The 22,803-nt window shown below is 45.6% G+C and overlaps 1 protein-coding gene and 1 non-coding gene across 2 annotated transcripts in view; one reads left to right on the top strand and one right to left on the bottom strand.

The window, feature by feature from the left end:
- Positions 1-1,068: 1,068 nt before the first annotated feature.
- Positions 1,069-22,803, bottom strand: part of HS3ST2 (heparan sulfate-glucosamine 3-sulfotransferase 2) — a 111,373-nt gene continuing 89,638 nt past the window's right edge. The window contains exon 2 of the mRNA XM_029058586.2: positions 1,069-2,637. Within this exon, the coding sequence (XP_028914419.1) occupies positions 2,019-2,637 (619 nt within the window). The 3' untranslated portion in view covers positions 1,069-2,018. The remainder of the gene's footprint in view (positions 2,638-22,803) is intronic.
- Positions 13,212-13,349, top strand: LOC114809616. The gene has a single exon (XR_003757392.1). It is a non-coding gene; the product is annotated as a small nucleolar RNA SNORA7 (small nucleolar RNA).

The raw sequence follows: 22,803 nt of genomic DNA, 5'->3' as shown, positions 1-22,803 counted from the left end.
GAGATTAGAACCCTGGAGTCCTAACTGCCAAGCCCATGCTCTATCCACTGGGAGCTACCAGCAGCCCCTCAGATAGTACAGGGATGGGGAAAGTTATGCCAATCCGGAAGAGAGCGGAGCAGACCGTCTCTTCCCCATTCTGGCAGACTGCCAGGAGCAGAACCACCAGATGTTAGAGTCACCTCAGCAACTCTGCAGGCACGTGAATGGCTCCTGAGGTGCCCTCCCATGATCTCGGGCAGCTCATCATTGGACAGAACAAGGCACGTCTCCTAAAATGACCATTCCCAGCTTTAACCCAGATCTCTCATCCTGTTGGTAAAGGGAGGATCGGTCCATTATCTGAATGGAGTAAAGCAGAACTTTTATTTCTGCTGGATGGTGGGTAATTGGGGTGGGGTCAAAGTGGCTGAGAGTGACTGAACTTGGACAGGAAGATGATCCTCATGCCGAGGAAGTGATTCCTGAGCTTGAGGCCAATCAGAGGTTCTTCACCTCCTCCTTCCACCTAGTCCCCTCCCCCAACACCCCCACCACAAACTTTATTGCAAAAAGCCTCCACACCCAGTCCTCAGTCCCCCTAATTGTAATAATAATAACTGTGGTGTTTGTTAAGCGCTTATTAGGTGTCATCGAGTTAGGATTAGGGTTGTACCTACATTGCGGTAAATACAAGATCATCAGGTTGGACACAGCCCCTGTCCCACATAGGGCTCACAGTCTTTATCCTCATTTTACAGATAACAGAGGCACTGGGAAGTAAAGTCACTTGTCCAAGGTCACCCAGCAGACAAGTGCCAAGCCAGAATTTAGAATTTAGGTCCTTCTGTTTCCCAGGCCTGTGTTTTTTCCACTAGGCCATGCTGCTTCTATCTATAGATTGCCTATCTGGCCTGTGAGAACCACCACTTCTGCTATGCCCTAGGCACAGCTCTCCTGACTGAGATCTTGCTTTGCTGAGTTGGTTCCTGAGAAAAGTACATTACTTAGGACAAGTGATAGCCTTCTTTATTTCGCACGAAAAGAATCACATGCTGAACAAGAAAACTATTGTCAATAAAGTACCCGTAACAGCTGAAATCTGTGCTTTATTCACAGGACCAGATATCATTACAATGGGTGTTTCCAAGACTGTTTTCAAGCATATACATCACCCCCTTCATGGTTACAGGTTTCTCTTAAGTGACAAAAGGCAAACCGGAGAAGGACTCCGACTCCGAGCCCTCCAGCCATGACTTCCACTGGGTTGCCGAGGCCCATTCCAACCTCAAGCCTCTTGTAGGGGAGTCGGGGCGGGGGGTGTCCTGGCAGTAGTGGGGAGAGCTGATGAGATGGCTCCCTGCCCTCTTTGTCCCCCAAGTGGACAGATTTTGTTCAGGTAATGCACCTCCATTGGCATTGACCTTGGAACCTGGAAGGAGGTATATGCCAATAAGGAATTGAATTTGGAAAGCCAGGGAATGTATGGGCAGCAAATGTAGGTTGATTGACTTTGGGTGTGTGCGTTTGTGTGTGTGTGTGTGTATGTGTGCCTGTGTGTGTGTTTTTATATATATATATATCTATATATCTATAATCTCTGAAAATCAATTCTCATTCTACCCAGATTCCCCAGGCTTCCTTCAGTGAAGCCAAGGAGACGTGCCCCGTTGCGTAGAAAATAACCATGTGACTGACCCGACAGTGGGAACGTTGCAGGGCTAAGCAGAGGCTCTGACGGACAGCTCAGACCCTCTCCGCCCAGCAGACCCTGCCTCCCAAGTAAGGCTGGCAGACTGGAAAAGGTCAGCAGTCAGTGGGCTTTCTGGGTGCTCAAGCCCACCATGATTTCCCAAACTGACCATTCCTTGGATGTGATGGCCTGAAGGGATGCCCTCACGTGGTGGGCGGGGGTGGGGTGGGGGCTAGGGGGAGCGGATCAGAGCGGGGTACCCCGCTCTCACATACGCCTCTAAGATGCCGTCCTCACGGAAGACTGAAGGATGCACTTACTGCTGCCGTCATCTGGGCCCGGCCGGTTACTCCCACCTGAAATCCTGCCCGACGGTTTCATAGAATTTGATATTATAAGGTCTATAGAAGTCTCTGAGCTGCTCTATCACCTCCGGATCTATCTGTACATGAGTTCTCCCTTTCGATTTCCCCAGGCAACGGGGGAGGCTACTACTCTCCGTTTTTTTCAAGCAAGGGAATCCTTTTGTCTTGTTGAAGTAGAAATGTTTGTCCGTGATGATGCGTTTGATGCCCAGGAAGTCCTGGACCCTGCCCATTTCTCCTGCAGGATCAGTGATGAGCCGCTCCCCGCTGACGAAATGGATCTGGGAGAGGGGGAAGTACTGAAGCCAGATCTCCAGATGTACCACGTACATGCCGATGCGGATGGCGTTCCATGATGTATCCACGATGCCCAGGCTTTGGTTGCGGAAGGAGAGACCCTCGAAGGTCGGGATGTCCGGCTTTTTGGAGAGGGTCTGGGTGTAATCTGAGATGGCCCTGGTCACAGGGTTTCGGACCACTACGATCAGTTTGGTATCTCTGGACATGTTGAAGATCCTTCTTGGGGCTTCCTTGGTGACAAAGTAGCTGGGAGTCTTCTCCATAGTGATCTGACTTTCAAGAGTCCGAGGCATCAAGCTTCTGCAAACCAAAGAAACACAGGTCAGAAACAGCTCCTTGGTGTCTAAGCCCGGATGTGGGGCAGGTAGCTCTGTAAACCTGGTGTGTTCTTCATTTAGTTGTGTTCTGAAGTTGGTGTCCTGAACAGTTGCCCTGTTGTAGCTAGTTGGTTGCCCAGCCACCTCCATAACAAACAGGAACTCCTCACCATTGACTTTAAAACACGCAATCACCTTTCCCGCCCTCACTTCACCTCGCTGCTCTCCTACTACAACCCAGTGCAAACACTTCACTCCTCTAATGTCAACCTTCTCACCTTACCTTGATCTTGTCTATCTCACCACTGACCTCTCGCCCAACTCCTGCCCTTGGTTTAGAATATCTTCCCTCCTCATATCTGACAATTACTCTCCCTCCTTCAAAGTCTTATTGAAGGCACATCTCCACCAAGAGGTCTTCTCTAAGGCCTTCTTTCTTCTTCTCTCACTCCCTTCTGTGTCACCCTGACTCACTCCCTTTATGTATCCTCCCTCTCCCAGGCCCGCAGCACTGAGGTAGAGATCTGTAATTTATGTATTTATATTACTGTCTATATCCTCCTCTATACTGCAAGCTTGTTGTGGGCAGGGCTTCGGTTGAAGTGACCAATTCTGGGCTGTGCTGCCAAGGCCACCCCTTCTACCCCAGCGATGGTTGAGGGTGGCAGTGGTGATGGTGATTTCCTGCTCTCCTCCTTCCTTTGTCTGTTTTCCTGACCCCTTTTCCCCTCTATTCTCCTCTTCCCCTTATCCCTTTTTTGTTCTTTTATTACTCCCTTCTTTCTTCCTCCTTCTCCAAACCACTCTTTCTCTCTAAACTCCTTCCTCCCTAAACCACTCTCTAAACTCCACTCTCTTTAAGTGCCTCTCTCTCTAAACCCCTCCCTTGCTAAACTTGTCTCTAAACACCTCTCAACTCCTTTCCCTCTGAGCCCCTCTCTCTCTAAACCCCCTCCCCCCACTAAACCCCACTCTGTAAAGTCTTCTCTCTAAACCCCTCTCGCTAAACTCCTCCTTCTCTAAACTCCTCCTTCAATAAACCCCATTCTCTAAACTCCTCTCCCTAAATCCCTCTCTGTAAACCTCTCTCTCTCTAAACCCCTCTTTCTAAACCCTTCCCTGGCTAAACTCCTCCCTCACTAAACCTCCTTCTCTCTAAACTCTTCTCCAAACCTCTCTCTCTTTCTAAATCCCTCTCTCTAAACCCCTCCTTCTCTTAACCACTCTCTCGCTAAACCTCTCCCTCTCTAAGGCCCCTCTCACTAAACCCCTCTCTTGCAAATCCCCTCTCTCTTACTCCCTCTCTCTCTCTAACCCTCCCTCTCTCAACCTCTCTCTCTCTCTCTAAACCTCCCTCTCTCTAACACCCTGTCCCCCTTCACCCATCATGAGGACTTGCTAACAAGGAGCTCAACCCTGCACTAGTAGGAGTGGGGAGTGAGTGAGAGAGAGCTGGGAAGTCTAGTCGGTGGCAGTCTCAGCCCAGGACCGTTCAACGTTTGTGTCCATCCAGCAGTGATGAATGGTAGCTCTGTGCATCACCGTTCTGGTTGATTTATCGTTTTGTTGAATTTTTGATGTTCAATATTGTCTTTAAACTGATACTCTTTCCCTCGGTGCATGTCTCTCACCCACCCCTAGATTGTGAGTACTCTGGGGATCAGGGCCCTGCCTGAATCTATTTCCATGTAATTATCTCCAGCACATAGTACAGTGCATCGGCCCTTGCAAGTGCTTAATAAATGTCTGAGTGAGCAAGCAGGCAATAAACAGGTTTGTTTGTTTTTTTCAATTGAGAGTCATGCCCAGCAAATTCTTTAAGCGCACTGCAACACCATAAGAATAACTACAACGCCGTAACACCCACAGCACATATCTATATGTATATATCTGTAATTTATTTATTTACCTATCCATTTATTTATTTATATTAATGCCAGTCTCCCCCTCTAGCCTGTGAGCTTGTTGTGGGAAGGAATGTGTCTGCTTGTTGTTATACCATACTCTCCCAAGTGCTTAATACAGTGCTTGCTCACAGTAAGTGCTCAATAAATACGATTGAATGAATGAATGAATAACAATGCAGTATGATTCCTAGTTTGACTGCAGTAGTCCAGAAATCATTTCCCACCAGAAACAGTAGTGTGGTCTTTTACTCTTTGTTTTTTAAATAATGAGCGATGGAAGATAAAGGTTGAGTGGAGATGAAAGGTTAAAATGTGGCCTTAGTTGTAAGCACATAAGCCTGGGAATCAGGAGACCTGCATTCTAATCCCAATTTAGTCAATTTTTTTTAAGGTATTGGTTAAGCGCTTACTATGTGCCAGGCGTTTTGCTTATTACTGGGGTAGATACAAGCGAATCAGATTGGACTCAACCCAATCTATGGAGTTGAGGGGCCATTTTAATCCCCATTTTACAGATGTGGGAATTGAGACACCCAGAAGCTAAGTGATTTGCCCAAGGTCACGCAGCAGATGAGTAGTTGAACCGGAACTAGAAAACAGGTCCTCTGACTCCCAGGCCTGTGCTCTTTCCACTAGACCACACTGCTTCTCAATCAACCAATCCAGTGTATTTGTTGAGTGCTTACTGTACTCAGAACACTCTATTAAGCACTTGACTGAGGTTTCAATACAACAGAGCTGCTGGCCATGCTCCCCGTCCACAAGGAGTTTACCAAGAGCTGCTGTGTGACCTGGGGCAGTCTCTTGACTTCTTGGTTTACTCATCTGTAAAATGGAGCTTAAACTCCCACCTTGACTGCAAGCCCCGTATGGGACAGGGACAATGTCTGAACTGATTGTATTCAATCTACCCCAGTCTTTAGCACAGTGATTGGCACAATAGTAAATTATTAACAAGTGCCACAATTATTATTATACAAGATTTATCAATATACTAAGAGGCAGCAGTTAACTTATTGCTTATGAGCAGGCAGATTCTAAATGTGCCCCTGGTTTTCTGTACTTTATCTTTTCCCAATTGTCTACCAATCTGTGGAAAGAGATCAGGTCTCAGCTCTTACAGAAGGCAGTTCTGGGGTTGCTGCTGCTGGGTCTGAGTTAAGGCTAAGGGTAATTTCCTAATGTGACAGTTTTTGTTGTTGACCCATTAACAGCACCTCCCCAGCCCCACTTCCACTTTTCCATTTCTTCCTCTCTTCCTCAGCTCCCCCAGCCCCAGAGCTTTCCTCCTGCTTCTGGAATCTGTACCTAATTTTGAAAACTAATTTCCACCCCTGCTCATAAAATTTGTTGGGGGACTTGTTTGACTCTACCCTAGAGTACTTCCAAAGAGTTAATAAATTTGAACCACATTTTAAAAGACTCTAGGGCCTGGAACATTGATGTCTTATAAGACCGAAGTTCTTATGACATTTCAAGACTTACTCAACTGGAGCCAAATAATTCTTTACCACAACTTTTCCTCCCCAGTTCCTCCCAGTTCCAGACTTGGATAAGATCAGAATGTTCATCATATCTTTTCTACAAAACCAGAAAATAAGGAGGGGAAGGGCATGTGATTTCCTGACCATAAGCAATCAGTGGTATTCATTGAGCAGTTACTGTTTGCAGAGCACTGTACTAAGTGCTTGAGAGGATACAATACAATAGAGATCTCTGTCCACAAGGAGCTTACAGCCTAGATGGGGAGACAGGCATTAAAACGAAGTACAGGGCATTAAAACGAAGTACAGATAGAGGAAATGCTAGAGTATAATGATATGAGGTCTTGGATGAGCTCTGTTTTAAATCTAAGCAGTTTTACCTCAGCCCAGCTTGTTTTTCACTGTCAGTCATATTTATTGAGCACTTACTGTGTGCAGGAGCACAGTACTAAGCACTTGGGACAGTACGATACAATAATGAACAGACACATTCCATGTTCCCCCAGTCCTAATTGCTCAGAGAAAATAATTTCACCTCGAGATAAGAATAAAGCTGGCTTTGTCTTGAGAGAAAACCCTGGGTGAGCCTCCTGCACGTGGGAGGTTGAGTGAATCAGAGGTTCCCTTTTAACTATAGAACAGCTTGAAGACTGTATGACTATATTCTGAATTCTGGGCAGTTGGTTCTAACTCGAGCTGAGTGAGGAAAGTGCCGAGGTACTCTGCATACAGTAAGCGCTCAATAAATATCATTGGTTGAGGTTTCATAGCATTGCTCCAGTAAGCTGTCAGAAGTTGTTTCCATTCAGTTGCCCACAATGAGCTGAACTCTGTCCACACCCTCCATTATTTCTTCAAAAGTAAACTATGGTGGTGCTAGAATGGGGAAACTGCTAAATCACAAATCGATTTCTGTAGCCTTAACCACCACCCCCACTTCCCCCATTACATCCCCTCTGTTATATAATCCCACATGTCTTTTTGCCTCCAGGGTTTTTCTACTTACATGAGCAGACTCAACATGTCCCAAACAGAATTTCCCAAATTGCCTCCTGAGAAGCAGCATGGCCTAGTGGAAAGAGCATGGGCCTGGGAGTCAAAGGACTTGGGTTCTAATCCCAGATCTGCCAATTGCTGTGTAAATTGCTAGCTGTTTGACTTTGGCAAGTCACTTAACTTCTCTGGGCCTCAGTTTTCTCAACTGTAAAATGGGGATTCAATACCCGTTTGTCCTCCCACTTGAGACTGTGAGCCCCATGCAGTACAGGCACTGTGTCCTGACTAATCGACTTGTACCAGATACTGTCAAAATCAGGTTGGACACAGTCCATGTTCCACATGGAGCTCACATTATAATCCCCCTTTTGCAGATGAGATAACTGAGGTTCTGAGAAGTGAAGCGACTTGCTTAAGGTCACACAGCAGACAAGTGGTGGATCTGGGATTAGAAATCAGGTCCTTCTGACTCCCAGGCCCATATTCTATCCACTAGTCCATAGTACTAGGCACATTGCAAGTGCTTAACAAATACCATGATTATTATTACTAATGAACCACTCAACTGAAAAACTTATTTCTTTCTCAATGACTAGATTCTGAGCCAGCATTATAGACAGTGATGGCAAGGAGTGATTGTAGGTAGCTGATAATAGTAGAAGCAGTGGCAGCATTTATTGAGCTCCCACTTCAAATAATATGCTGTAATAGGCACTGGACAAGTACGGAATAAAGAAGTAACATATTCTTTGTTCACAGGGAACTTTGAACAATAATGGGAGAGAGAAACGTATATTTACAGTCTACAGAATAGAGGCAGTTTTGCCATAAGGGCAACTTCTAGTTTAAAATCAAGCAAGAGCCTTCTGCTTAGGACCAGGGAGGTAAATGGCAACCATCAGAGGGAGAATGTAAGCTCGTTGTGGGCAGAGTGCACGTCTACCAGCTCTGCCACTTGTCGGCTGTGTGATTGTGGGCAAATCACTTAACTTCTCTGTGCCTCAGTTACCTCATCTGTAAAATGGGGATTAACTGTGAGCCTCACGAGGGACAACCTGATGACCCCGTATCTACCCCAGCGCTTAGAACAGTGCTCTGCACATAGTAAGCGCTTAACAAATACCAGCATTATTATTACCAACTCTGTTATACCATCGCAAGCACTTAGTACAGTGCTCTGCTCACTGTAAGAGCTCAGTGAATAGCGTGGCTCAGTGGAAAGAGCACAGGCTTAGAAATCAGAGGTCAGGGGTTCTAATCCCAGATCCACCACCTGTCAGCTGTGTGACTTTGGGCAAGTCACTTAACTTCTCGGTGCCCCAGTTACCTCATCTGTAAAATGGGGTTTAAGACTGTGAGCCTCACGTGGGATGGAGTGATTACCCTGTATCTCTCCCAGCGCTAAGAACAGTGCTCGGCAAGAACAGTGCTCGGCACATAGTAAGCGCTTAACAATACCAACATTACTATTATTATTATTATTAGATTGAATTATGTTTGTTTGAATTCACTGAACAGTTTCCACATCTGTGGGGAAGCCTCATATATAACAAGACAGGAATGAGCCCTGGGTTCATTCATTCATTCAATAGTATTTATTGAGCGCTTACTATGTGCAGAGCACTATACTAAGTGCTTGGAATGTACAATTCGGTAACAGATAGATGCACTCCCTGCCCAAAGACGGGCTCACAGCCTAAACAGGGGAGAAAGACAGCAAAGCAAAACAGAACAAAACAAAACAAGACAACATCATCAAGATAAATAGAATTAACATTATAAATAGGGTAATAAACAAAATAAACAAAATAAATAGGGTAATAAATAATATATACAAATGAGCACAGTGCTGAGAGGAGGGGAAGGGGGAAGAGCAGAGGGTGGGGGGGGAGGGGAGGGGAAGCAGAAGGAAAGGGGGCTCAGTCTGGGAAGGCCTCCTTGAGGAGGTAAGCCCTCAGTAGAGCTTTCAAGAAGGGAAGAGAGTTAGTTTGGCAGTTGTGAGAAGGGAGGGCATTCCAGGACAGTGGTAGGACGTGGGCCAGGGGTCGACGGTGGAATAGGTCTGCACATAGAGAGTGCTTAACAAATACCAACATTATTAATAGATGTGAACGGGGGACGGTGAGGAGGTGGGCGGCAGAGAAGCGGAGTGTACAGGGTGGAAGAGTAGAAAAAGAGAAAGGAGGTGAGGTAGGAGGGGGCAAGGTGATGGAGAGCTTTGAAGCCAAGAGTGAGGAATTTTTGTTTCGTGTGAAGGTTGATAGACAACCACTGGAGGTTTTTGAGGAGAGGAGTGACATGCCCAGAGCGTATCTGTAGGAAGATGATCCGGGCAGCAGAATGAAGAATAGACTGGAGTGGGGACAGGTGGAAGAGAGATCCGAAAGGAGGCTGACACAATAATCTAGTCATGATATTATCAGACCAGTTCAAACTGGGTTCAAACTGGTCTCACCCTGCTGGCATGGGTTTTCTTTGCTCTTCTGAAAAAGGTGGGGAGGGAGGAAGAGAGAGAGAGAAGGGGGTGGGGAGGAAGGAGAAGGAGGAAGGGAGGAAGGGGGGGGCAGGGAAAAAGAGGGAGGGGTGAGGGTGAGGGAGAGTTGGGAGGGAAGAGAGAGAGAGGGAGGGGGAGAGCGAGAGAGAGAGACATCCCTATCAGACCTGTTGGCACTATAAATAATCCTAATTAAAGTTTACAGTGCACCTGTCACCGCTCAGGAACCCAAACCAATTTTCTGATTTTCCAAACATGAAGTTGGTGAAGAGAAGTTTTGGCAATTATGGGGTAATTTGATCAGCCTAGAAAATTGGCCAATTCAGTCCATAGAGGAGATTTGGGGAGATCAGAGGGATCACCTTTCCCTATTGATCAAATTCACTGGGTGACCTCCAAATCCCTAATTCAAACTGGACTGTGTAATCGCTCCCTTTCACTGGTGCTACACTGGGCAGTTTTGCCTAGTTTCCTCTAGGGAGAGTTTGGTCTCTGAGCCATCTGCCAAAGGTCAAGATCAAAATGGCACCTTCCAGAGTCACTTCCAGGCCAGTTCCCTATCTTGGGATATTCTAGTTTATACCTGCTGTTGGAGGCTGGTTGCCACCTCTGGGACTTGGTCTTCTGCAGTTGGGGCATCAAATTTCCTGCCTTCCTCCATCTACCCAAGCAGTCTTAGGTGTAGGGAATGACCCTCTTCCCAGAAGTGGAAAAATGGACATTAGCTTCTTGTGAGGACCAAAGTACAAGCCTTTTTTAAAATAGTATTTGTTGTCAGGCACTGACCAGGCACTGTACTATGTGCCAGGCACTGTATCTGAGGTTAGATACAAGCCAACCGGGTTGGACGCAGTCCATGTCCCATATAGGGTTCACAGTCTTAATCCCCATTTTACAGATGAGGGAACTGAGACACAGAACAGCGAAGTGACTTACTCAAGCTCACACAGCAGAGAAATGTTGGAGCTGGCCCATGCTCTTTCCACTAGGCCAACCGTTCTCTCTTTTCAGTCTTCAGTCTCTACCACTGCCTGGAGCGGTAGATTTTCTAAACCCATTGATTTTCTAAACCATCTTTTAGGAAATATCTTCCATTCTAGAGAAAAATTGTTCCTTTCCTCACAAACACTCAACCACCTGCATCACAGAGCTGAATGGGATCAGGGGAGGAGAAAATGGGGAGAGGTGTAATGAGGGGAGTTGAGGCCACTTCTGTAAAGTTATAGCACTTCTTCCTCTCTGATTATTACCAGGAAAATTAGCTGGATGAAATGTTCATTTTTTGCTAAATTTGTATGATATCAATATCTGTTCTGGAAGAGCCTGGGGGATTCTGGTGATTTATTAGAGCCTGCCTAGGCTACAGGGTTCCTTGAGATGGTTTCAGTCTCTTGAGGGACAATTACATGCAGGGGGTAGGGAAAGTGATATTTGTTAGAAGAAATCAGTGCAAGCAATTGAAACTGGATAACTTCCAAAAGCCAAAACAGTGGGACAGGACCTGCTGGTCTTGAAGCAAGCTGGACCAGCTGTGTGATGTTTATTATGGTAAGAAAGAGAGAGCACTGTAGCTACTAATAGGACCTGCTTCCTTGCAAGCAGGCAGGTCCCATCAGTTATCCTTGAGAAGTAGCACGAAAATCTATGACAATTAGAGAGAGAGAGTGCCAGTAAAGCCCCACCCAGGCAAGGCCAGTGGGGAGAACAATGTTTGGAAACAGGCATGTTTCTATCTCTGGAGTAGAAATGACAACACAGTTCTTTGGTTACCAATAGGCTATGATTCTGTCCCCAATCTGAGACAGTCTTCAAGATAACCTTTTGGTCATTTGCTTCTTCTGACACACCTGGAAGCCTAACTGTTCTCCCCTTCTTCAAAGCCCTTCTGAAATCACATTTCCTCCAGGAAGCCTTCCCTGACTAATTGATCTCTCATCTCCCAACTGTCACTCCAGCACTTTGACATCATCCAAGCACTTGGGAAATCACACCTCCCTCCCTCCCCATATCATTTACATTCATATCTTTATTCTCCACTGTTACCTCCTTTATGCAGTATCTTTCCCCACCCCTAAACTGTAAGCTTCTTAAGGACAGAAACCATGTCTACTAACTCTACTGGATTCTTCCACGGTTTTAGTTCAGAGCTCTATAAATATTCTTGATTCAAATGTGGCTTGTGGTTTTTTCACTCCTTCAAGAGTAGTGAGATAAAGGTGATCTCATAAGAAAATGACTGTGGTTGTTCATTTGTGAAAATATTTTGTGTAGCAAAATCCTTCACCTTGACAAAGGCATTTCCTCGAAGTTGTCAGTCAGTCAGTGGGATTTATTGAGCACTTACTGTGTGCAGAGTGCTGTACTAAGTGCTTGGAAGAGCTTAAAACAGTAGTGTTGGGAGACAAGATCCCTGCCCTCAAGATATTTCAGGGATCAGCATTTTGGAACTGCAGGTCCTCCCACTGAGTCTGCTATGGGGATTCTGGACTCAGCAAAGCCACCATACTGGAGGACATTATTTCATGCATCTCAGCCACCCTGCCAAGTGGAAGGGAAGGATAGAGAAGCCCCTCTTCTCTCCAAGTCTTTCCCTTCCATCTATGCTCATTTGAGTGAGCTGGGTACAGTCCTCTAGACTGTAAGTTCCTTGAGGTCCGGGATCAAGTCTACCAATTTTGTTGGACTCTCCCAAACACTTAGAAAAGTGCTCTAGGGTGGGGAGGAGCAGTTTCTGTGCTGTAGTGGTTAGACATTTGCAAGCATCTGGCCAAATTTAAAGTACTGTCTGCATGAACGGGAAACTGGAGGGAGAGTCAATGGCTCGGGACCAAGGGTGGAATCAGGAGCCTCTCCTTTGTCTCAGTTTTCATTGTGCTAAGCTGCGTGTGCATAGCATATACTGCAATAACATCTTATGGCATGGGGACCTGATGTGGTGGTATGTTTTTCCATGTCTTGGGTACCTTAGTGTCTGGAGTTCCATTATCAACCTGGCAACAGATGCCCACCTGATGGACTCCTGGATTAGTTAGGAGTGATAAGCACTTAGTACAGTGTTTTGCACAGAATGCTCAGTAAATACCATTGATTGATCAATTGGGCCCTCGAAGACCTGCCTCTCAGGAAAAATACCCTGCTTGTCCAACTTCAGCTGCTGTTCTCCACCTCCCCCATCCTTCTTTGGGATAAAGGGTCATCGTAAAACCCTCTAAAGATTTTAGAGAAACAAATATTATTAGGATCTTTGAGATTCAAATGAAATCCATGGGAAGTAGAATGGCTGTGTGGGGGAGCATAGGACTGTGGGCAAGTCACTTAACTTCTCTGTGCCTCAGTTACTTCATCTGTAAAATGGGGATTAAGATTGTGAGCCCCACGTGGGACAACCTGATTCTCTTGTGTCTACCCCAGCTCTTAGAACAGTGCTCTGCACATAGTAAGCACTTAACAAATACCAACATTATTATTAAGTCAGGAGACCTGGGTTCAAGCTTCAGCATCACCACTGGTCTATGGTGTGACCTTAGACAAGTTGTTTAATCCTTTTGGGTCACGGTTTTCTCATCTGTAAAACTTGGATAAGATAGGTTGTGAGCCCAGTGTGGGACAGTGACTCTGTTCAGTCTCCTAACCATATATGTATTCCAACGCTTAGCACATAGCTAGCAGTTAATATACGCTCTCAGGGTCATATCTGGAGAGTTTCCAGTACTCTACCAGTATTGACTATGGGAGGGAGAGTCAAGCAGAGGCATACTCATTCCATTCCTAACTTGGCCAGTGGCTAGTGAGTGGAAGGCAATCTGTTACAAGTCTAAGACTTCCCTGTGCTGGGAAGCAGCAGCATGGGAGACAGTTGAAGACGGACGATCAGGTTTAGTGTACAATAGGAGGCAATGGTAAACCACTTCCATAGTTTTACCAAGAAAACTTTATGGATCCACAACCAGAACAATTGCAGATGGAGGTGGGGCGTTCTGAGAGAGATGTATCCATGGTGTCGCTATGGGTCAGAGACGACTCAACAGCATAAGACAAGACAAGCAGTAAAAAATGCCATAATTTGGATGGCGATGATGATGATGATCCAAGCACTTATTTATACTAACCTGCTTTGATTTCTGTAGCAGCCTACTTGCTGTCCTCCCTGCTTCCTGTTTCTCTCCACTCCAGTCCATACTTTACTCTGCTGCCTAGATAATTTTTCTACAAAAATGTACAGTCCATGTTTCCCTATACCTCAAGAACCTCCAGCAGTTGCCAATCCACCTACACATCAAAAAGAATCTCTTTACCATTGGCTTTAAAGCACTCAGTCACCTTGCTCCCTCCTACCTCACCTCACTGCTCTCCTACTACAACCCAGTCCGCACGTTTTGCTCCCCTATTGCCAAGCTTTTCACTGTGCCTCAGTCTCATTTATCTCACCACCTACTTCCTGCCCAAGTTCTGCCTCTGGTCTGGAATGCCCTCCTTTTTCAAATCTGACAGACAATTACTCTCCCTTCCTTCAAAGCCTTAGTGAAGGCATATCTCCTTCAAGAGGCCCTCCCTGACTAATTTCCTCTTTTCCCACTCCCTTCTACATCACCCTGACTGGCTCTTTTCATTCACCACCCCTTACCCCACCTCCACAGCATTTATGTTCATATCAGTAATATATTAATTATATTAATGTCTCTCTGTCTAGATTGTAAACTCACTGTGGGCATGGAATATGTCTGTTAAATTGTTGTTTTGTACCCTCCCAAGTGCTTAGTACAGTGTTCATTCAATAGTATTTATTGAGCGCTTACTATGTGCAGAGCACTGTACTAAGCGCTTGGGATGAACAAGTCGGCAACAGATAGAGACAGTCCCTGCCGTTTGACGGGCTTACAGTGTGCTCTGCACAGAGTAAATAGTTAATAAATAGAACTTATTGATTGATGATGATAATGATGATAGCTTGCAAATTGTCATAGGATTGTTTTTCCTGTGGGCTCAGTCATAAAGTGTCTGGAGTAGCTTGACAAGAAGTTTGTCCTTTATCTTGACTGCCAGTGAAGGTACCCAATTCTGCTCTCCTTGAGCCAACAAGAAAGCAAATACCCATTTCAGATGCATTACAGGATCTTTGCCTAGAGAGAGAGTGTGTTTGGAGCCAGTCCCATACAGCTCAGTGCTTTTCTTGGACTATCTTCCCTCTGAAATCGCAGAGGGCCATGATGAAATAGTTTGACAGTTTGCCAAGTGGGTCAGTGCCAATTTGAGATGACAGTTTCTCCTTGGGATAAAGTTTGTCCCAACTCCAATAACAGGTCTACATTTTCCACACTCTGAAGCTGTCTTTCCTATCAGACACATCCGCCTGAACACCCCTTCCTTTCACACCCCCGCACATCCTCTCCCCTCAGAAATAAATTTCCTTCCCCCTCCCCTGAAACAGCGATTTGTTGAGGGAAGTTCAGAGCCACAGAAAGCTCTTACTCTAGGGGCAGGAAAGAGGGTTGTGACCCCTCCCATGTGATTGCCATCTGCATTTTGTTCCAGGTGTCCACTCGGGGCCCATAAGAGAATGGATATTTGCCCTCACCCACCCAACCTGGCAAGCCCTAGACCACCGTACTGAACGTCTCTACCTCCCTCTGCAGTGAGGCCTGTAAGAGAGGAATGGAGGGCCTTCCAGAACCCATATTCAATGAAACCAGAGTCCTCATCTGTACAGTGGCATTTAAATGCCTCTGCTCCCTCCCCTTAGATTGAGAGCCCCATGTAGGACAGGGATTGGGTCTGACATGGTTATCTTACATCCACCCCAAAGCTTAGTACAGTGCTTGACATATTATTAATAGTTAATTGATACCACGGTTACAATTATAATAATGATTAGTGTTATTATTAGCTCTCTGTGCTCTCCCACAAACCGTACCATGAGCAGCATTTGTAGAACATCCTCCCCACCCTGCCTTATCCTTCCTGTTTCCTTGTAGGGGCCATCGATTTGGGAAACCAAGAAGATTGATTTCCCAGCTCCTCCTGCAGGAGGTTACCACAGAGACTTGGAGAGGGCTCTCATATGCAGAGTTTGAAAGGAGACCCAGCGTGGAAGCCTAGAGAAATTATTATTATTATTACTCTATTTGTTAAGCACTTTGTCAAACACTGTTGTAAGGGTTGGGGTAGATCAAAGTTAATCAGGATGGATGCAGTCATTGTTCTACATGGGGCTCACAGTCTGAGTAGGAGGAAGAACAGGTATTTAATCCCCATTTTTAGTTGAGGAAACTAAGGCACAGGGAAATCAAGTGACTTACCCCAAGGTCACACCAAAAAAGGCCGGCAGAGCTGGAATTAGAACCCAGGTCTTCCGACTCCCAGGACCATGATCTTTCTACTAGGCCATACTGGGAGAAAGGCCCAGGTGGGTGATAAACTTCAGCTGGATTTAAGCCGAATCTGCTTGAAGGGAAGTCCAGGAGGGAGGACCAAGCTAGGAACCCCAGCCAGACAACTGTGGTTCAGCTCAGGGTTGCCTTCTTGCTCACTGCCACGGAACCAGCTTTTTCTTCATCATCTCTGCTTGGCTAGTTACTTCATGGTTCAGCTCTAGATACCATGAATAATAAGCATCAGGTTCATCCACGGTGGAGAAAGCGTGTCTGAGCGTTTACCTGGCGCATCATCCATTTCAGGCCAGGCATGGGTGCAAACTGCCAGAGAGCTAAAGGAGAAGGACTTTGAGGAAGGGGGAATATCCTCAAGCTAAAGTCACCCCCTGGCCTGCTGCAGGACACCCTCTGACCCTGCATGCCCCCTGCCTTCTCTGCTCCCTTTGGTTGGATTATTTGGGAGTGGGGTTATTGTATCCCAAGTCTCTCCCATCCCTCCCTGCCCCTGCCCCTCAGGATGTCTTGTAGAATTCAGAAGAGATATTTCTCCCATGATTTCCTTTTCCTCTAATTTCCCCTAGGTTCAGTAGGGTTGAATGATAATGACGATAATAATAATCGTGGTATTTGTAAAGTGCTTACTCTATGCCAGGTACTGAACTAAATGATGGGATGGATACAAGCAAATTGGGTTGGACACAGTCCCTGTCCCACATGGTGCTCACGGTCTTTAAAGATGATAGAGGGTTTGTAAACTCCTCTTGGGAAGGAATCGCGTCTACCACCCACCTCTGTGGTATTGTATTTTCCCAAGTTCTACACCCAGTAAGCACTCAGTAAATACCACTGATTGATTGTTTGAAACGGGCAGGGTGATAATCAGAGAGCCCTTGTGGATGCCACCTTTGGTTGCCCACTATCCAGATGGGCCCCTTCCACTGGTTTTAGACCAACCCGTGCGGGGCCAAGGTCTGGGTGAGAGACACAAAAGATCAGGGTGGGGAGAGTTTTTGCCCAGGGTGGCGCAGTGGGGAGGCGAGGGTTTTGTGTTTCACCTGCAAGTGTCAGCTATGGAAAGACACAGGGAGGGGTTTAGGCGACAGAAGTCCGTAGGTCCCCATCAGCCACAACCGATCCCTCACAGCTAGCTGTCTTCCTCCCCGGCGGCTGAATCATGAACAGTGACCTGTTTGTTTTGAAACCACTGCAGCTCTCAGCCTGCCTGGATAATGCATTACTGGAGAAACTCGCTGAAGTGTCGATTTTTTAAAGCACATTAGACTTCACGACGTAAATCAATAGCAAACCACACAGGGAGGAGATGGGATGGGGAGGTGGGGGGAGCCAGGGGAAATGCGGAGGAGGGCAGGAGGTAGGAGTGGTGGGATTGGGACAAGGGGCCTTGGCAGGCGATGCTGCTCTCCTCACAAACCCCGACCGCCCCCATCACACATACACTCATCGCTTGTATTTATAATCTAATCATTTCAATGCTAACTCCCAAGTCAAAGGTCGGGGCTCCTCCTCAACAGCCCTGACCTTGGGGAAGCCGCCTGGTTCTCAAGGCTCATGATGGAGACCTCACCTAAAATGTGTAGGTGGGTTTGCGTCAGGCAGTTAAAGAGTCTTTGAAATACCCGATTAGGATTATTGGAAAAGCTTTTCAGGGAGACCCTTTGGATCATTAGTTATCTGCAGCTTTCTATTCATATCCTGGATGACTAAGGCTATGGGAGGAATTGGCATGAAGCTGCCATCTCAATCCCCCCAGATCTCTGGAGCTCTGAGGCCGGAAGAGGGTGAGAGACTTTGCTAAGAATCACCTCAGTGAGGTTGGAAGTGCTAGGAAGTATCAAACCCAAGGATGAAATCATCTGAATAGTCACTTCCACCACGTTTTTTTTGTTTGTTACTATTTTTATTTTTTGATATTTGTTCAGTGCTTTCTATGTGGCAGGCACTGTACTGTACCTCAGGTGCTGGGGTAGATACAAGCCGATATCCCACATGAAGCTCACAGTCTTAATCTTTGTCTTCCAGATGAAATAACTGAGGCACAGAGAAATGACTTGCCTAAATTCACACAGCAGACAAATGATAGAGTCAGGATTGGAACCCAGGTCCTTCTAATTCCCAGTTCCATAGTCTATCAATTAGGCCATGACTTTCAACAATTCCTCAGCAGCTGACACCAAGTCACTTGCTTACATGCCAGGTGCAGTAAGATTTTATGGCAGGTGTTTAGGAAACAATGCCGATTTTATTAATTCCACCCTCTTGAATGCTTGGTGAGCTTCTTTTCAAGATTCTCTGGCCAGGAGGTGGGCAGATCCTGGGTAAAAGTCAGAGGGCCTACACTTCATTTCAGTCTCCTCAGTCTGTTTTGCTGGGGGAACCTCACTTTCTACAAGCCATTCTTAGACCTGTTTTTCTCCCCGGAAGATGGGGATATAGGTATCCATCTGTAATAATAATGATAATAATAATTATGGTGTTGGTTAAATGCTTATTATGGATCAAGCACTGCCCTAAGTACTGCGATAGATGCAAGTTAATCAGGTCGGATATAGTCCCTGTTCCACATGGGGCTCATAGTCTTAATCCCCATTTTACAGATGAGGTAACTGAGGCCCAGAGAAGGTAAGTGGCTTGGCCAAGGTCACGCAGCAGACATGTGGTGGAACTGAGATTAGAACTCAGGCCTTTCTGACTCCCAGGCCTCTGCTCTATCCACTAAGCCTAAGTAGTAGGGAGAACTGGTTTTGAATAACCATTTTATAGTTTAGGAAACTGAGGCACAGAGAAGCTAAATGATTTGTCCAAGGTCACACAGCAAGCTAGTAGCAGAGGCAGGATTAGAGCCCAGGTCCTCTAATTCTCAGGTCACTAGACCACACTTCTTCTACAAGCTGCTTTTATATCTTGTATTGGGCTTGGTTGATTAAAATAGGCATTGTCTGCAAAGCGCTTAAAGGTATTAGGGCATGCACTTTAAACTTAAAATTTATAATGCTATACCAGATATACATCATTATATAGTGTTTTATGTATATATGAATCATTCAAGATGAAATGTTTGATGATTTGTCAGAAAGCATTCATTGACTTATTAATCAGTGCATAAAATGTCTGGACACTTTCGCTGTGCCGAGCACTGCATTAAAGTACTTTGGAAAGCCCAATAGTATAATGTAAGCTCCTTATGGGCAGGGAACATTTTTGCTAATTCTGCTGGATTGTACTCTCCCAGGTGTTTAGTACAGTGGTCTGAACATTGTAAGCACTCATTAAATACTATTGATTGACTGACTGATCGATTGCTAAACAGGATCTCTGCTCTCAAGGAACTCCCAGTCTAGTAGGGGAGACATACACGATCAATCGGTGGTATTTGATGAATATTTACTGCGTGCAGAGCAACAACTAGTGTTTGGAAGAGCAAAACAGAGTTTGTAGACATGATCTCTGTCCTCAAGGAGTTTACAATTTACAATCTCTCACTAAAATAAATTGCAGGAGGAAAGAGTAAGGTATAAAGATATGTATGTGCGTTATGGTGGGAATGAGAGATGCAGCGACTCAAGTTCTTGATTCATTCAATCGTATTTATTATGCACTTACTGTTTGCAGAGCACTGTACTGAGTGCTTGGAAAGTATAATACAACAACAACCGGTGACATTCCCTGCCCACGGCAAGCTCACAGTGTATGGCGTTGGAAGCAGACATCAATACAAATAAATAGAATTATAGATATGAACATGACTGCTGTGGCACTAGGAGGTGGGGGAAAGACCAAAGGGAGTAAGTCAGGGCAACACAGATATGAAAGTGATATGGAAGTGATGAAGTGACAGTAGTAGAGGAGGAGATACGGCAGGGAGATGAGAGGTTAATCAGGGTAGGCCTCTGGGAGGAGATGTAGTTTCAGAAGAACCTTGAAGATGGGAAGGGCAGTGGTTTGCCAGATGTGAATGGGGAGGAAGATCCAGGCAGAAGGGACGCGGTGTAGCCTAGTGGATAGAGCACGGATCTGGGAGTCAGAAGGACCTGTGTTCTAATCCCGGCTCCACCACTTGCCCGCTGTGTGACCTTGGGCAAGTCACTTCACTGTGCCTCAGTTACCTCATCTATAAAATGGGGATTAAGATTCTGAGACCCATGTGGGACGGTCTCCAACCTCATTATCTTGTATCTACCCCAGCACTTAGAACAGTGCCTAGCACATAGTAAGCACTTAACAAAATATCATTAAACAAAAAAAAAAAGAGTGGGTGGCGCGACAGATGAGAATGAAGAAGGATGGTGGTGGTGTCAACAGCGATGGGAAAATTACTTAGGGGCAGAAAGGATTTGGAAGGGAATGTGAGTTCCGCTTTGTACACATTGAGCTTGAGGTGTTTACCAGATATCCAGGTAGAGCTGTCTGGGAGGCTGGAGGAGATGCACAATTGCAGAGGAGGAGAGAGGTTGGGGCTGGTGAGGTAGATCTGGTAGTTATCCCCAACATCTAGGATATAGCAATAACTATTAGAGGTTGAGAAAGCGATAGGGAATAGGTGGAGTAGGGAGAAAGATTAGGTAAAAAGATCACTGTGAGAGTTGGAATCTTCACTGAAGGTACAACTGAGCAATTTTGAAAGGTGGAAAATAGATTCTTGATGAATATGGCTGCCTCCTGTATAAAGCAAAATACCAAAGGACAAACTATCCTCCATTCCATCTCTTTCTTGACTCCTCTATATTCCCATGTTGGAGATTCTTCTACAATAATCATTCTAGCTTTATGTTAGCAATTGAGAGGGATGCCCAGCCCATTGCTATAACTGACCTGTGGAAGTTGGGGTTAATGAAATTGTTTCTGTCTTGGTTTTTGAACTTGGGACTGCCCTCCACTCCACCACAACAACACACACACACATAGAAATCACAGCTCTGAATACCACTGAAATCCTGTGTAAACTACTAGAGTTCAAGGAGGAGAAGATCCTGTTTTTCTTGGCAGCCCTGTTGCGTATCAGCTGTGGAGAAATACAGCCCGCCAGGGAATAGAACTGGACAGAACCCAGAGGACCAGAACTGGGTGGAGTTGAGGTAAGAGGAGATCGATGGAGGTAATAGTAGAGGAGACACTGGGTTAGGGCAAAGATTCATTATGTCTGGCTTAAGCCAGCAATACTGTCCTCTGATTTCTTTGTGAGAAGTAAATCTTGTATCATAGGTCGCCCCACCAGAGAAGCTGGAATTCCAAATATAACCCTTTGCCTTGTTCACGGTAACCAACCCAAAAAATCCATCCTGATGATAGATCTACCCTTTTTGGGATGCTGTTCCTTGGAGTTATTGTCACTACCCTTCCCTCACCACTTTCCCTCTGTAACTCAAAGCATTTTCAACTTTGCCCCCAATAATACCTGACCTGGCTGAAAATTCCCAGCTATGTGATTCGGTCACATTCTTCCACAATTAGTAAACAAAATCTGATGTCAAGTGAGTGCTCGAAAATTCTGTTGGCTCACTGGCTGTTTATCTATTTTTGCACGCCGGGAAAATCTCTCATTAGTACCTACCTCTGACCCTGCATCCCTTTCTGCTGTGGCAAAGATAGGTTTGGGTAGAGGGTAAAGAATTAAAGTGGAAGAGAGAAGGGACATAAATATAGAGGTCTCCACTAATTATGCTCTCCCTACCTTACCTTGGTGAGCTCTTATCACAACCCAGTCGGAACAGTACACTACTCTGTCAACCTACTCACTGTTCCTCGATGTCATCTATACCACCACCAACCCGTTTCCCACATCCTCCCTTGGGCCTGGAAGTCCTTCCCCCTTCATAGCCAACATCTCTTCACCTTCAAAACCCTCATTAAAATTACATCTCTTCCAAGAAGCCTTCCCTGACTAAGCCCTCATTTCCCCTCCCCTCTGCATTGATTATGCACTTAGTTTGGTATCTGTTTTGCACTGTGCTACTCACCCCAGCTCCACATAACCTATGTACATATCATTATACTTTATTATTTCTCCTATCTGTAATTTATTTTAATGTCTGTCTCCCCTTATAAACTCTAAGCTTATTGTGGGACATCTCCTCCAAGAGGCCGTCCCTGACCAAGCTCTCATTTCCCTTTCTCCCACTCCTTTCTGTGTCACCCTTGTGCTTGGATTTGTTCTCTTTATTCATCCCTTTCTCAGCCCCACCTCACTTATGTATGTGCCCAGAATTCATTTACTTATATTATTGTCTGTCTCCCCCTTTGGACTGAAAGTTTGTTGTGGGCAGGGAACATTTCTACTAACTCTGTTACATTGTGCTCTCCCCAACTCTCAGTACAGTGCTCTGCACACAGTAGGCACTCAATAAATACCAGTGATTAACAATTGTTAGAGGAGTTCTAATGTGAGGAGCAGAACTATAGAAGCTTCCTAAACCCTCCATGCAACCCCATCTGAGATGATTACTATCCACTCCAAGAATAGGCCTGGGCCTGAGCCTTAAGGATAAAACATGTATTCTTGTAAGGGTGTGGGAAAATGTCTCCAGAGAGAATCAAATCACTTAGAGGGGCTGCAGACACACACACACACTCACTCACTCCCCCTGCCCCCCCACCCCCCACCAGTCAAGCCAGTGTGCTGAGACAGAGAACATAAAACCCGGTGTATTGTGTCTGGACCCTCATTCTTCACAGTAGAAAATGCATTGGAAAAATCAATGCTGCCTATATATAGACCATGTGTTTCAGCTACCTAGAGGTGGAAATTGGAGATATGTTATTAAAGTCCTTTTTCCACAGCCCTGGAGTGAATGGAACCAGAAAGTTTCATACAGCTTAGCAATGAACTGACCTACACCCAGCTAAGGTCTTGGGAGTGTCCAATAATAATAATAATTATAA

The sequence above is a fragment of the Ornithorhynchus anatinus genome, chromosome 2, assembly GCF_004115215.2.
Source record: "Ornithorhynchus anatinus isolate Pmale09 chromosome 2, mOrnAna1.pri.v4, whole genome shotgun sequence".
Classification (NCBI taxonomy): domain Eukaryota; kingdom Metazoa; phylum Chordata; class Mammalia; order Monotremata; family Ornithorhynchidae; genus Ornithorhynchus; species Ornithorhynchus anatinus.
The sequence above is the reverse complement of the archived record's forward strand: the minus strand, read 5'-3'. Positions and strand labels throughout refer to the sequence as shown.